This window comes from Manduca sexta, chromosome 13 (genome assembly GCF_014839805.1).
Source record: "Manduca sexta isolate Smith_Timp_Sample1 chromosome 13, JHU_Msex_v1.0, whole genome shotgun sequence".
Taxonomy (NCBI): Eukaryota; Metazoa; Arthropoda; class Insecta; order Lepidoptera; family Sphingidae; genus Manduca; species Manduca sexta.
In genome coordinates this window covers 13390978-13407698 of record NC_051127.1, presented here as the reverse complement: position 1 = coordinate 13407698, position 16721 = coordinate 13390978, and the positions used below count along the sequence as shown (strand labels likewise).

The 16721-nt window shown below is 34.3% G+C and overlaps 1 protein-coding gene across 2 annotated transcripts in view; it reads left to right on the top strand.

The window, feature by feature from the left end:
- The window catches only part of LOC115449120 (transcription factor kayak), a 38018-nt gene that overhangs the window by 1607 nt on the left and 19690 nt on the right, over positions 1–16721 (top strand). The window contains exon 1 of one of the 2 annotated variants that reach the window (XM_030176843.2): positions 12156–12466. The exons of the other annotated variant lie outside the window; for it this stretch is intronic. Coding sequence (XP_030032703.1) covers positions 12362–12466 — 105 coding nt within the window. The 5' untranslated portion in view covers positions 12156–12361. Of the gene's footprint in view, positions 1–12155; positions 12467–16721 lie in introns of those variants that run through there. 2 annotated transcript variants of the gene reach the window in all.

Here is a 16721-nt window from a genome sequence, read left to right as displayed (position 1 = left end):
CTCATATTCAGTTATATTTAAAGCAGAGATTATAAATATTGAGATGAAAAGAAGATAATTAAAAAATATAGCCTTAATTCTACTAACAATGTTAACTTTAAAACAAAAGTGGTCTTCTCAAAGGTTTTTTATTTTCCTGGTTAGGCTTTATATATTATGTTACTATTGCTAATGTACTATGAACATATAAAGATTTTTTTTTGTTTGCACTACCTAGTTTTATTGACAAAAATGGCAAATATCGTTCCTATTCACTTTTTTTAATCTTTTGAAAACTAGTAATAGGGTGATTAAATTTATCATGATTTACAAGCAATTATGTTACTTTACGACTTTTAAATTGTTTTGTAAGTTTTGTCCGGCATAGTCACAATGATAATACAAATCAGCACTTGGAAGGCAATCATATATGAGTGACAATCAGTAAACTTTTAAATATAGTGATATAATGTTTTGATTTTGATTAGCAAATTCATAAAAATTAAACTATTTATTTTACAAAAAAATTGTTGAATGATATTAAAATTGTCTTGGAGCTGTGGAAAAATGTGTATTTTATTTAATTTTCAGTATATTTGTCACTTAGATTGCCTCGGTGGCGTAGTTGTATTGCATGTCCGGTACAACAGCGCTCTGAGGTCCTGGGTTCGAATCCCGGGTCGGGCAAAGTGATATTTGGGTTTTTCTGCTCAGTATCAGCCCGGAGTCTGGAATTTGTGCCCGATATGGCGATAGGCTCGCCCCCTATCACATCATGGGACGGAACATACTTGGCGAAAAGTGGGTGCCCTAGTTGCGCCTCTGCATACCCCTTCGGGGATAAAATGCGTGATGTTATGTATGTATGTAGATTGCTTTTCATGCATCAAAATATTGAATAATTGGTTTGTAATTATACAAGTGTGAAATCTTTAACGTTCAAAATAATTGTGAGTTATCAAGTAATGGTTTAATGACAACCTTGATTGTTGATGACCAAACTTATCCCCTGAATTGGTCTGTTCTTTGAGAATTTGGCTGGTTGTAGGATATTTTTTGTTCTATTCCTTATTGTCAGAATAAGGCTTGTAACAAAGAATAATTTTGAAGAATCAACAGGAAAAGACGGGCCTTGTTGGCACGGGCGCCATCAATATTATTTTTAGGGATGTGCATCTGCATATACATACTATAGTAGGTACTACATAACATCATTGAAATATTTTTTTTGTTAAGGCGATACCTCAAGGTCCATTTTCATACATTTTGTTTCGGCTTTAATCTGGGTAACTAAACAAGTATTGGCAAGTAAAGAATTTAAATTCACGTCTAGTTAGTGATTAGTTCTCGCAGTTGAAGAAAAATGTAAAAATAATTAATAATCATGGATATTTCTGCCTTTAAAATTTCGTCATATTAAATTTTAAAGGCCGAAATATCCATTATCCACGTTTTTCTTCAACTGCGAAACTATCACTAACTAGACGTATAAATTCACTGCCAATACTTGTTTAGTTACCCAGATTAAAGCCGAAACAAAATGTATGAAAATGGACCTTGAGGTATCGCCTTAAATGAAAATCGCACTTGCGTTTGTATGTTATGCTAAACCAGAATAAAAACTTGGTGGTTGATAATTCCCATTCTCATTCAGATATTATTATTGTGATTTGTCTCGGACATGGGGTGTAGGTGCACTGCCTTGCACCCACCTCCCGGCGCTCATGCATGTTGGCAATTTGTCTATTTTTGTATAATTTTTTTTCTTTTGTACACACCATACCTCCAACATCACGTAATCGATTTTATGTAAATTCTTGTGAGATTAGTTAGTTCCAGCATAAATCAGGATAATTTAGGACGCTGTTTTTGAGACCAAAAAGATGAAAGGTAGTTTACGTAAAAAGCGGTTTGCGTATAAGGAGGTGGTCTGTGGAAAGAGAATGTCTGCCAAGCCCACTAGTTTTATAACAGTGACCATAGTACCTATTTTTCGAAAATATATTTTTTATCTGTTTCCCGAAACCGTACTTGATAAATATGATTCTTATGAAACTGATAATACATATCGCATTGATAACATGAAGCGACTTATCTTCATTAGTCACCTTTTGATAAATTTAGCTGCTGAGTAATACGAAGCGAAACAAATATTACGTTTTAACTTTGACAAAGTCCTTGAAAAAGTTCTTTGGTCTGTGTATAGCCTTACCTTCTAATCCTTGCATAATATGATTACTTTCACCTTAAAAGTATGATATAAAAAAATATATTACTCATTATTTTCAGCCTAGGTTTATACCTGGGTAATGTAGTATATTTTATATAAATAATATATATTATCATTGAATATATCTTTGTCGTATGCTTGGAAGCCCACGCTTACTATGTTTGTGAGGGCCTTGCGCCCACTGGCGGGACACGGGAAGGCATCCTTTTGTATCCTTGTTCCTTATACGTAATGATACTGACTATTGAGCGGTATCCTTAGGTATTTCGAAGCATTGTTAAATGTACCGAAGCTTTGTTTATGTAGCCGAATATTATTGCAATAACAACTATAATGTCATATCATTAGGGCACAGTAATGTTCGTCACCAAAAATTCTCTAGTGAACCGTCCTTCGAGTAGGCGCCGAAGCTTTGCCGCCATAATCCTTCCATCTATTTATCGTGGTTGGTTCTACGAATTGAAGTGATAAGCAATTTCAGGAAGAGCGAGGTTTCAGTTGCTATCGTTAGCTTCCAATTTTTGTACTAAACCCACTTTTGGTACATTATTTCTAGTTATTGGTAGAGACGAGTATAAGTTAGTTCTTACATAATATTTATTATTTCGCCATTCATGTTAACTTGACGTAATAGTTGGCGTAAGGTGGAAATGCTAATTGTTTGTTGTTGTCTGTGATTTCACGTAAAATTAAATATTATCATTTAAAGTAGTGATTATTTTAAAAAATAATTATTTGGTGATAAGGCGGAAGGATTGTCTTATCTGGGAATTGACATCATCGTGCTTTTGGTCACAACGAAACATCGTTCCATAACAAATTTTATTATAATTAATAAGTGAATTCTAACCCGAATACGTGTAGCATGATGGATAAAGGCTCTCTTGTATTAGTAAAGGAGGCCCGTGCGCGGCGGTGGGAAAATATACAGTTTTTTATTTTTATTAACAAGAAACAGTTAAATGACTGTACACTGTTTTACTAGAAATGTGCCATGTGTAACTGTTATTCAATATAATAATGTCTTAATAGTAACTATTTATGTTCTTTCCAAGTCACAACTGGACATACGTATATTATGTCATAAGAGCACATTCTGAACACTCACTCAAATATTCTAAATTTATTTGTTTTTGGGCAAAATTGATTTATGAGTGTATATTCCAGGTTATTGAAGGATTGACTTAGGGCTAATTATGACTAGACCCATAGCTGGCATTCCACGCACAACGCCCAGACTTACTACGGGCTAAGCTAAGTGCGGAAAAAGGAGGCCTTCAAGGCCTAGGGCTCATTATTTAATTGATCACAGAAAAATAAAATTCATTGATAAGCCGCTTTGAGAAGCTAATGATTTACATACATTATTCCATATCTCATATTCTGCATAACTCAACCCTGACAAGCACTTTTCGTATAATAATACAGTGTTTATAAATGATGCTGAAATAGCAAATAATGGAACAACTTTGGTCCTGCCTTTATAAAGATTTGAATCACCAAGCTTGTATTCCGTAACAACAAGGATATGCAATCAGCAGGTTAAGACTGTGGCTGTTTATTTGTGACTGAAAAATTATTACAAATCACAACGTTACCAAATAAGGCTGCTTGGAAAATTATAATTGCCATGTCCGTAGCTATTATTAACTTGTTTGTTAGCGATCTAATAAATTCCTATGAAACAATGCAATAACAAGCGCCACGATAAATTAAAGTCCAATAGTTCGCCGTCGTTTAATTAATTATGTTATTGGATTATGACGCATTTATAAGAAAATGATTTTTTGAACCAAATGTTGACTGATGACCGAGTTTGAATTACGACTTAATTATTTATTACCAATCGAGTTGTTGCAGCTAGATAAAGCTCGTTATCATTTTTGTAAGGAAACACGTGCACCGCAGTGCAATGTTACGTAAATACTGGCCGAGTTATAATAATAATTTTGTTTTCAACAATGGTGTTTCCTCTTATTGTTTAAATTGGTTTTGTAATTTCCCTATTCATATGGGTGCATGTTCTGATATATGGAAAATATCGATACAGTAATAATATTATGTTACATAATACGTTCACTGAATATAGGTCCCTTGTCAGTTCTTTATAAAAGAATTGTCGTTATTTTAAGTACTTTAAAAAGTACAGTACTTTATAAAAGAATTGGTTACTGACCTTGTGAGCCTACAACAATCAGGGCCATACTAATCTGTATACTGTTTTTATTATCGTCCTCTAATTTGATTTAAATAAAAAGCGGTATAAAGATTATGCGAGTTGTTATGTAGTTTCTAATGTTATTTATCCCCATATATAATGGGAGAATGTTGAAAAGGAAGATTTTGTGTAGGTGTTTACTGTTGGCTCGAGTAAAATATATTGGCAAAGTTTAGCATGAATCATCCTTGTAGGGGTTGGGGTTGCCCCAGTATTACACATAAACAGATTGCGAGGAATACTCGTTAAATATTCTGAAGCACGGCACATAAACGGGTCTTTTAAGATCTCCTACATTATTTTATACATTTTGAGTTGTAATAAGATTCTTATTGGCTTCATTAGCATTTATGATTCTTGGTAAGATTTTGCTTACTAATGTATTAATTGATTGGGTTTTTCCATATCACTAAGAGGGTTTTTTCTTTTCTTTCTTTTCTCTATCCTCGTCACTCTCGTCGTGGATCGTTTATTAGTCAAACCAAAGGGTTTGCTAATAAATATATTCACGGTTTAGGCGGAGGCGTAACTAGAGCCACCCGTCTTATTTCAAGAATATCCCTTCTATAAGTAACTAGGAAACTACTAAGGCTTATTGGGAAAAATTCAGATCAGGAAAAATCAGTGATGTTTTGTCGATCAATAAAGTCCATTTTGGTATTCAATCTAGAAATCGAACCTCAACACTCTCGGCTCCATGAGCTAAATAAGTTACCACTAGATTAGTGAGGTGATAAAAAAACTGTAACATAACTAATTTTATGAAAAATCTCCAACTAATTTTTGCTTACGGTCTACTATTGTACAACCGTAATTGCAAATTTTCGTAAAACTACGTAAGCTATCAACTTTAGTACCCACCTTGTATGCTCACATGAGGCACATTTGATTCTTATAGCAGTCATCAGTGTTAGATATTATCTCTTGTGGTTTAGTTAAAGCCTAACTGTATATAATTGAAAAGTATAGTTGTTATTCGTTTTGGAGCAGATATGAGTTTAGGTATCTACTATGAAGGCAATTGTGTTATTATTAAAGCAGTGTTATCTCGTGGTTTTCGCTGTGTCTAGACGTGGTTTATAAATCCTCCTTATTCTTTATGCAGTCTACAAATAAAATGTTAATCAATCTGACGCATTCCTACCTACAGATTTCGATTAAATTTAATTTTTGTGAGTAGAAGAAAACATAATCGATTATTATTTTAGCCGAGAAAAATATTGTTATAGAATTGGTTTTCCAGACAAATATTTTTAGTTATTTATTTATTTTGTTACGGTACACCTATATTAACAAAATCATGCAAAAAATTACACATTGTAACAGGTGACATATACATATAATTTGTCCATTACAGGTATAAGCAGTCATAACTATAAATAATAAATGTATAGGATGAAACCAAAAACAATTTGTATTTGATATTCTTGGTTAGAGCCTTCAGTGGCGAAGGGTGAAGTCTTCCGAAAAGTAACCAGACACAACATATAGGCACTAATATACATAAATGCGGCCTGCGAATCATTATAATAATTAGATTTCACATAAGTTACGAAAGGGAATCCAGTAGGAATCAGTTATATGGAGCCTTTAGCGCCGAGAGCGATGCTGTTTAGCCGTTTTGACTCTAAATTAGGTATGGGTTGAATCGGCCGGAGTGTTAGCATTTTTTTTACAAAATACAGTTTGACCTCAATATAAGGACTGTCAATATAACAATTTCCTTGATTAAACAATTTTCGAAATCCCCTAGAACTGTCCGTAAGAGTTCATGCAAAACATACCTTTACATTACGAATACATTTGTCAAAAACCTTTATATGACGAATTTTGAATCATTGCAAAATATAAATAAAAGTATTATTTATCTATATTTAACGAAATTCGCCCTTATAACCTCAATATAACATATTCTCACAGTTATCTACATACGATTTCACAATAATTCATGTCTCGACAGGTTCAAACTTGTAAAATTTTTCACAAGACAATCATTATTTTTTTGATGTTCAGTAATGTAAACACTGCTGTTTTAAATAAAATTACAGTATATTCATTAAAATGTGTTTTAATTTAGGTATGTATTAGGGAAAATCGTTCGTTATAACAGGGTAAGTGGATTAGTAAGTACTTACGTAAAGTTATGTCGAGATTAATATTTTATTTTACCTTGTTATAACGAATCGTTGACCAACCAAACCTCTGTATAATGAACCTCATTGTAACAAATTACTTGATATACCGAATTATTTTCTAAGTCTCTTCAGTTTCGTTATATCAAGGTTGCACTGTATTTGCCTAAAATGGCAGCTTTGCTGTAGTATTGAGTGCGGGCATGATTGTCAAAGGTCGAAAAAGTCCATCCCCTTCCCGATAATTTTTTTTAAACGTCTGCAATATAAAATTCCGCTGATGTATCTGTCAAATGGCAACTTGAGTGTGAATGGGCGACGTTAATAATTTACCACTATGCAATCAAAGTGTTCATATACTTACCTATTTCTATATTAAAAGAAAAAACCCCTTTAATATCAACTTGCACAGTAAGACGAGACTTTCGTTTGATCTCTATGAACCTTCAGCATAAAAGAGTTATTTATTGCTTTTGGTATTTCTTATCGTTAACAATTGTTACTGACGCTTACATTGTGTGTAGCCATTTATTGACTTTTGTTGATGTATTTTAAAGTTTAATTTGGCTCAGGCCGTAGGTTTATCAATGTGCGTAATTAAAATTTTCCTTGAATCTGAGAGAATTATTATGAAGTTTCCGTTTGAAATAATATAATTATTACAATTGAACGCCGAACAGAACATAGCAAGCAGTTTAAAACAACAAGGTTATAGCAGGAAAACACTGGCGCGAGCCGATGACCGCGCGCGTTGACGTCAGCGATTCGAGGAAAACTCGCGGCAAGCGCGCAGGCGCATCCACAGCTCCGACACGATAAAACAATATAATAGCCAATACACCACTTAGCCGAGCATTATTTATAAATTACTCCCTATTTTGAAAATTAGACGCGATTCATTCAAGTTATTGTCATCTTGACTATTTATTGTTTACGACTACAATATTTTAAATTTGCAGTATTTAAAAAATTGTTTTGTAGCTCAGTATCTAGGTATAAAATACATTTTATTCTCTAGCGTAAAACTGCGTTTTTAAAAGCGGTTCGTAGAATTTGTTGACGTGATTTCGCTCGAATAACCTTGAATAGTGACATGACGACTTGGCTCAAGGCAACGCGGAGTAAGATATGAAAACAGCCGACCTATAAATTATGCGACGTGAAGTTAGTCCCACGTTTCTATACGGAGAAACAATTGTCAGTTACGTAAACCTGAATGTGGGATGTTCTATGAAATAGATAATATGGCTACTAAATTAGGTCGTCTTGGAACAGCAAAATACACTGCCTTAGAATAAATCGATTGCTTTAGCTTCCCGTCACCATTTTGTGTTATTAAAAAATACAAAAATGCCTACATTTGTCTATATTTAGTCTAGACTTGTTTATTACCAATTAATTTAAGTGACCTATACCTCGTTCCCTCCCGTGGTTATTAAAATGGCTGTTTTTATTGTAAACTGATGTATGATTGTTTTCCTGATACATTTCAAATTCAATAGAGGAGTGTTAAACCCCGAACGGCGCGCGAACGTTAATTAGCAAGTCAATTAACACGGCTTCAGGTTAGGCAACAATCGGCGCCTCCTGCTGTCCTTATTAATACTCCAAACAAATAGCAACTCTACACACATACCGACAGGAAATAAAAACATTCTTATAGGTAATAAATATAGAGGTTTTTATGTATTCTGGCAACGTTTCGTTGAATTAGATTTTTAGGATCAAACGTGTCAGCAATTGTTTCGAAATGCTCGCATTCCTCGATCAATCGTCATTCACTTGAATACTACGTGTTATTTGTACTTTAGATAGACTTATATGGATGTATTGGACAGTACTATACATGAGAGTATTGTCCGTATACGTGCTATTGGTTAGTGCCTATATCTTATCGATGTACTGATGACCTTCAGAATATAACTGACCACGGCTTGTGTCTGATATTGATAAAGGTCCTGAGATGTCTACGAAGTAACTGACCACTTTATTTCTGAAGATATTAGTCAATTTACTGTTTTGGGTTAAGCTTTAAGTAACGTACACAAGAGATGTTATGTGCGCATTCGTTCGGAAATATGTAAAATTATTCTGAAATCTGAATCGTTTGTTCCTTTTATTTCTGCGGCGGATCAATGAACCAGTATGAAATTCGTTACGCATACATTTCGTGTTTAGTATTACATAAAATAAATGTAGTATAATAGTTATAGTTATAAAAAGTATACATTGTAACGCATCATAATCGCATATGAAATAATCATTTCGTTGTAACAACAATAACCTTGACTACCCATCCTTTGATTTTATGAAATATTGAATAAATCAATAAATTTATACATAACGCAATAGCAATGTCGAGGCGGTACAAACGTTTTACCGGCAGACATGCCCCTATCGACCTTTGTTCTTGGAAAAGGGGACTAAACAAATGAAAAGCGATCGCGTGACGCCAGTCAAGTGCCTGCCCTTGAACTACTATAGAGTATAGTTCTGGTTAATGACTCGACACCTAAACCATTAACGAAACGCAGCAAAAATTCACACGACGATGTTCATAACAAATAATAATATAATAATAATATCAGCCCTGTATTATACATTGTCCCACTGTTGGGCACGGGCCTCCTCTACTACTGAGAGGGATTAGGCCTTAGTCCACAACGCTGGCCTAGTGCGCATTGGCACACTTCGCACATCTTCGAAATTCTTATAGAGAACTTCTCATGTATACAGGTTTCTTCACGATGTGTTCCTTCGCCGTTAAGCAAGCGATAATTTAGAAGGAATACATATTACACACATATTATTTTAGAAAAGTCAAAGGTTTGTGCCCTTGAGTTTTGAACCTGCCGATATTCGTCTCGTCAATCCGTTCCACATCCAACTAGGCTATCGTCGCTTTAGGTTCATAACAAAGTTTTTTCCAAATTCCTGTAGTTTTCATACGTCTTGCATGATTTTATGTTGGTATAAAAGGAAAACGAATTCCGCGAATAATTGAAGTTTTCAGTATCAATAGGCCTTCAGGTAAATTTTAAGTATTACTACGATTTTTTAAATCTAAACAGGAAACTTACATGTGCAATAGATAAGGGTTTAAGTATGTTGTCATAAAAGATGACACGTCATGAAGAGTGTTGGTCAATAGCTACGCAGACAGTCTGGCGTACGTACTAGACCTCACGTAACAAACATGTACTCCGATATATAGCATTGTGTCCGTATGCGATTACTAAATGTAGAGAAATGAACAACATCTACGTTTCGCGAGAAGTTTTGACAGTACGGCTAATTTGTATTAATTGACGGTGCTCCTACGTCTCTATTGGAATAACTTATGGTTTTATACGCTCAAACTTATACTCCAAAGGGTTAGGTAGAGTTGCAATTATTTCCTTCCTTATGTGACAAAACAATAAATGCTGCACAAACAAAAGTCACAAGTATAATTATTTATTTATTTAAAGCACGTAATATATTTGTGATGGCTTGTATATAAACTGGTTACCCTTTTAATTTATTTAACTAAGTTCCCTGTTCAGTTTAAACTCCAAAGACCCTTCTGTAAGACTATACACCCACCGTACCTAGGGTAAGGCAACGATTTCTACAAAGATTTTCGTGTGCTATATTGTTTGGAACCCATGATATTTAACCATAACGTCGAGGCACTTTTTCGATCTTTTTAATAATGAGTTGTTGAATGGGAAATTATGTTATTATGCAAGTGTCATCATTAATCTCAATTCTCAAGGTTGATGATGACGCTTGCATGTAATAAAATAAACAGTTATTTTATTTCTATTTTTCATTCACATTAAATAGTGGATTTATTTCTATTTTTTTAATCTGAGTTTCTAACCACATAAACCTTACCTTCTGACGACAATGTCAGTGGTAAAATTGTACCTAATCCCATATTATATTCATCAGCGTATTGCAAAATTAAAGACAGTATTAATTATAAATTGCTTAAGTTACTTGATAATTTAGAAAGTTACATCAGATTACATTCGAGTACAATATTCACGAGTCCATAGAACGTTTAAAACGTTCACATTATTCTAAATTTCAAGTTATCGTAGAACTATTTTCATTTTGGAATTCCCGAATCGATTGACGCATGTTACTATCTTCACATTTCTTGGTAACCGGGTATGTTCCGGTTCGAAGGACCAAAAATTTGTTTTATATCCATATCTTACACAAAGAAAATCAGGTTGTATGAAATTGTACGGTTGATTTCTTTGTATCGTATAACAGTGTTGCTTCCTTTTGTGATAAGTATTCGGAAACAAGTTTGTTTGCTCCAAGAAACCGATATTACCGGCATGTAATTGTGAGAATAATGTTGCTGCTACAATCTGGTACTGGTAATCGATAGGAACGGTGGATAAGTCGCTCCGTGGACTAGCAGCTGCGAGTGTTTGTCACACAGTAACCTCATTACTAACGATGTTTACAATGAACGGTGATTGTTGATAACACCTATTATTATTAGAAAAATGCATTGTTTTGTTACTTATCTTTTATCTGTTTTGTTTTTGATTCGCGGTTTCGTGGTTTCATTTGTGAATTATATTTCATGTCCATTTTTTTATAATTACTGTGTGTCAATTTATAAGAAAATTAATAAAATGAAATAAATAATTTCCGAATATATTTTCATAGCATTATTTTAATTCGTATTATCATACATTAGAGACGCACATTATTTATTTCTTGTGAAGTTCTAATTGCAGTAATAAAATTGTCATTTAAGATTACAATCTTTTAAGTTACAATAAAAGTAAATCATGGAAGTTTTCAGAACTAAAACAATTTAGAGTTAAGATATTAATTTTAAAAGATGCAATTAATTTCAAACATAATTAAACTTCTAAACAGGACGTAGCCCTAAAGTATTGTATCTCACGAAACTAATAATGATTGGTTTATATCCTTGTTAAAGCAGAGAACGGTTCGACAAGGTTTCGAAAGGATCGACTTGGTGTAACAAATCCTAAATATGACTTTTAAATTAACTTCGAAACTTTGCTCATTTTTATATACTCAATGAATCATCTTTACATTACTTATAGGTGTTGGTTTTGCGCTGTTAATATTATTTAATGCCTACACATTGTTTGCTTTTCGTATTGTCTACTATCTAATGAATGACCCACTTACTACGTTAGTATAACTGAGCAGCGAGCAGACATTTGCTACAGGCGCCAATGTGTGCAAAATATTGCAGCACGTTTACTATTAACTAATCTCAATACTTGATATCTGATTAGTTATCATCTCGTCATGTTTAAAAAAAGAAATGAGGAAATCCCAACGTTATTTGTTTGCTTTCTCCGCTTAATGTTTTTGTATAAGTGCCAAATGATACAATTTTTGAATACGCAAAATATTTACATCACGCCTCATACAGAAACTATTCATTGAATCACTGTGAGTTCTTCGGATGCGTTTAAATAACTGTAAAAATTCACTTGGCTCGGTGGACGAAATTATTCGAATAGTTTCGACTTACGACGTTTCGTTTCTGCGCTGTGTTATTTGCGCGTGCGCCGTGCCGTTGTTTGCGACCGTACAAAACCGGCCACAAGCGCGCCAACTGACTCAGTCTGATATAAAACATTCTAGCTACGCGTACGTCCACAGTTGACAGAAAACCTCGCATGACTCATGGTCTTATCAAACAGCGAATAGTCAAGCTGCACCCGATTCGTTTCGGTTTTGTTTTGTGAACACTTACAAGCACCCTTGGTGAATAGTTGTTTGGGACGGTTTTAGTGGAATATCGTCTTCATGTCTCAGTTGGTGCCTTACCACCTCCTCAGCGGCGAGCAGGACGACAGTCTAATGTTCGCTACCATGTTCGACTACCAGGCAGATGAATATGCCAAGCCAATCGTGAGTATTTATTGCAATATGTTTTGTGTGTTTTACAAGTGGACTGTAGTTGTTCAGTACAGTCGCCGTCCCGTGAACTGACTTCATAAACAACTTTCTCGCGATACGCGATCGTGTGGTGTAATTTTTTATGTATTTATGTCATACTTTTAATACTACAATTGCGGCATTAGAAAAGTTTTTGTACGTTATTTTGTGTTTAATGTGAGATAACTTTTGCAGTATTTTACAAACCTTGTGCAATTCATAGAACCGTAGTCGTTATACCTAGCGCCAGTCACTTTGGTCTATCATTAATAATGTAAAGTGATCGGATCATTGAATGCGCGACAAGGATAAAAGTGATTTGTTTCTTTTTTGTTAAGTCCTTTTTTATTTGTATTTATTATTTGTGCATTATGCTTACCTTTAAATTATAAAAGAATATCTATATTTTTATATTGATTTAATCCACGGAACTCAGTTCCATCAATTAAACAACACACAATTTCTAAGAATTACGAATAATAATTAAATATACCTTAATCAATACGTTATAATATTCCGTTCCAAATGAAGTATGCGTAAATATTTGTTCCCCGTTACTATAACAATATAATTGCCATGTATTATTAATAAATTATGACCTCACAAAGTACACCTTAATTTGCGCAGAATAATGTAAATGTTAAACCAGATTGTCAATCCTAATGTGTAAAGTTTCCTGCTATATACGCTAGATGGCGGTAAGCGACAGAAAATAAACTAAAGCTATAACCAGCATTGTTATCTCCACCAATGATAGATTAAAATGGATCGATATGATAATGTACAACTGCATGAATTTGAGCCAATACTTGAGTACTTGCTATTGGTCAGTACGGAATAAGGTTCTCTACTTGCGGCCGTTGACGTCACGTATCGCGCGACTTGCATGACGTCATCCTAGGACTCCAGTAGGGCAAGTTTTCAGACGCGCAAGTTCCATTGAAACTTTATCTCTTTTACTGTAAAACTAGTTATAATACGTACGTAGTTTTTATAATACTCTACAACAAAGGCGTTTTAGTCTACAGCAGAAGTAAGGTTTTTAAAATTATATAGCTTACTTGTTCGCGAGAATGCTTGTTTTTGCGTTTTCTAGTACTTTAAAACGCGGTTCATTGAATGATGTATACGCAGCCTACCGAGTTTCACTTATAAATATCTTATTACATCATCCTTCATTTCTATCGTTTTGAATATGTATTGCACTTAAAATTGTGTTAATATGCAAACGTTTATACTTATTTGCATAATATATTGCGTATAAGTAAAGTGCTTATTGAATTTAAGTTACTCAGTATTCGGATGGATGGTAACTTAAGCACGCAGTTTCTTTGGTTTTATTGTCCATAACAGTTTTTATAGTAATATTGTCTGGTCGTGCGTTTTTTATTTTTTAGCTGGTCAAATGAAATATAGACTTCTTTTTTTACGGTCAACATAGAGATTCAGGGTTGCAATAGGTTCTTTAACCATACTATTAATTAGGTCTAAAATACTGCGCCCACATTATCAGATAATATTAAGTACAATAACAAGTCAATGAATCAAAACCGCAGTGGTGTTTACTTTCAAACCGTGTTACTACCGCTATGCATGAATGAAATCCTTGGATTTTCCCAATGTAGCGCAATGCCACAAGTTATACCTACAAACTAGAAGTAAACCAATTACCTCCCGGCGCATACCTAGACTGCATCATTGAGTTCTCTTTGTGTATACATCACGGCAGCGAATGTTCTAGAAACAACTGATCTTTTAGGATCTGATAAACGAGACTATCAGTTGCGCAAATAACCGGATTTGTCGGGTTGCAGCGCGGCGATGGTAACCTTTGCGAGGCGAAAACGTCAAGTCCGGCTGACTTGACCTACATCGCGCCGCTTGTGAAATTTCTCCACCGCCCGACCATTTCCAAGAACGCACGTACGCCTAGGGATTCCCCACACGCCACTAGCTAACGCAACACGTTTACCTGTTTTTAATTTTTTGCTTCCACTAAAGCAATAGGGTCCCTGATGACGCAATCGTCGTGCACTCGATACAGCGCTCTAAACAACACATGTAGATCTATTACAATGTCAAGCAGATTTTAAGTACTTATTGACCTTGTTGACATGAGCAGATGGGTTCTATTGACCAACACCTAAACGCATCGTCGTCGATACGCTCCGGATGCGGACAATTTGTTTTAATTGTATTCAACTGCGAATCGGCATGGCTAGGTGATATGGTTCAAGGAAAACGTCTGTCTGCTCCTTACAGTTTGCACTTACGCTGTTATAAAATTTTCCAAAAAAGTAAACGGTAACTGAAACCAGTTTGCGTGTGGTAGTTCTGTGAAAAACGTATTATTAGCTTCATTATAATACTACCGTCTGGCTCTACATCACATAACTATGGATTAGGTAATACTCTGCTCTCGAGTCTCGACACACTGAATACTAAGAAAACAGTGACTCATCGTTGATTGCCTATATGCTATACTGTATACACATCGGAAGTGAAACAATTTTTTACTCGCGCGTTTATGAGAACGAATTATAGTTGTCTTTTTTGACATTTGCCTTGTTTATGCGCGTTTACGCTTGGCAACATTTTAACATGACGTCATGCACGATTTAACTACTATGTTTTGTAGGAACAAAGCAGTTTATTTTTTGTGTTTAAAGTTTTGGATTTTAAATATCAGGTTTATTGTACCGGCGGGTTATAACGTCTGGTACATATAAAGAATGAAGTTCTGATGCAATTTCCAATGTAGGTAAAAAATTTGCTCGCACACCTGCGGCTCGGCATGACGTCATTTTAAAAGAACGCGTCAGTAATATTACTATTGTTTGAAACACATATTGCTTTACCTTTTAGTGGAAAAACGGATCTGTGCAATAAACTATGGGTCTACATCATCGACTTACTGTTACATTAGCATATTACCACTGAGCTCGGGCCTTACTTTATGGGAGGTGGAAACAATATATAAAAACATATTTTGATCACAAAATATAGATTAGCTTGACATGCATAAGTTTTAGTTAAATCGTAAATAAAGCCAGATTTTCTCATCGATATCGGCAAAAATGGAAGTACACTCGTCGATTCACGTTGCGAAATCATGTTAAATCGTCGTACATTGCAAGAAGTAATTGAAGTCGAAAAGCGAAACAGTTTCAATAGATTACATCGGTACCATTTGTTTCTATCGGACGTTGTACAGGACACTAGACAATGGTCACTAATCAACGTTCTAGTTATCAAAACATTTACAACAAAATTGATAAATATCTGAATGTAAGATTTCTTCAGTCGTAAATCTTTATAATTATATGGGAGTACAATTAGGCCTGTGAATTATTAAAGTCTATTCATAGTCGATCTAGAAACTTCTGTTGAAACTAATCGTCTGTGGGAAAAATAGAGTCCCACGTTATAAATACTAATCTACTTAAACCGTAAGCATACTCGAACATTAAGTTTTCAATGTAAGTGAAACAATACAAAGTACTCAGAAAATAGCTTAAGCTAAGACGTAAATAAGAAGGAGTTTCATAGTTGCACAAGTAGCCGGCGACAAGGGGCAATGTGACTTCTTTATTGCCGGCCAGAGATAACATTACCAATGTTATCCATTTTCGACCATTACCATAAAGTGCTCACCATTGTGTCGGGCCCGTTACCGTTTTAGAGTTTCGCTTCTCGGAAATGTCGAACAATATGTTTGTGATAACGGACTTGGAAAAATCTATTTGCCGGAATTTTGTCATTAGGTAAATACAGAAATAGTCGTAGAAATATCTATTTATCAATTCCCTTTATTGGAAATAAATACTTAGGACCTGATTAGTGAACTGGTTTTTACTTCGACGTAATAATTAGTTATAAATAAAAATCCACACGTTTATCAGCTTATTAGTTTTACAACCTGTCTTTGGGTTTTTGCTTAATTAGTTTATGACATTATATTTCCTTGTCCAAATGTTTTTATATAAGCAAGTCATGCGCTACTTATTCGACTATAATTAGAGTGGTGAGGACGTCCATAATTTTTTGTCGTATATTTAAATCAATTTACATGTGTTCAATTTAAAATGTATTTGTTTTTACTATATTCAAATCACATAAAACCATAAATATTTTATATTTGGTGTTTTTTATAACTGTCATTTAAATATTAAATGTTTGTTAAAGTAGCATATTGGGCTTTGTGCCACATTGAATAGAACCCATCGAA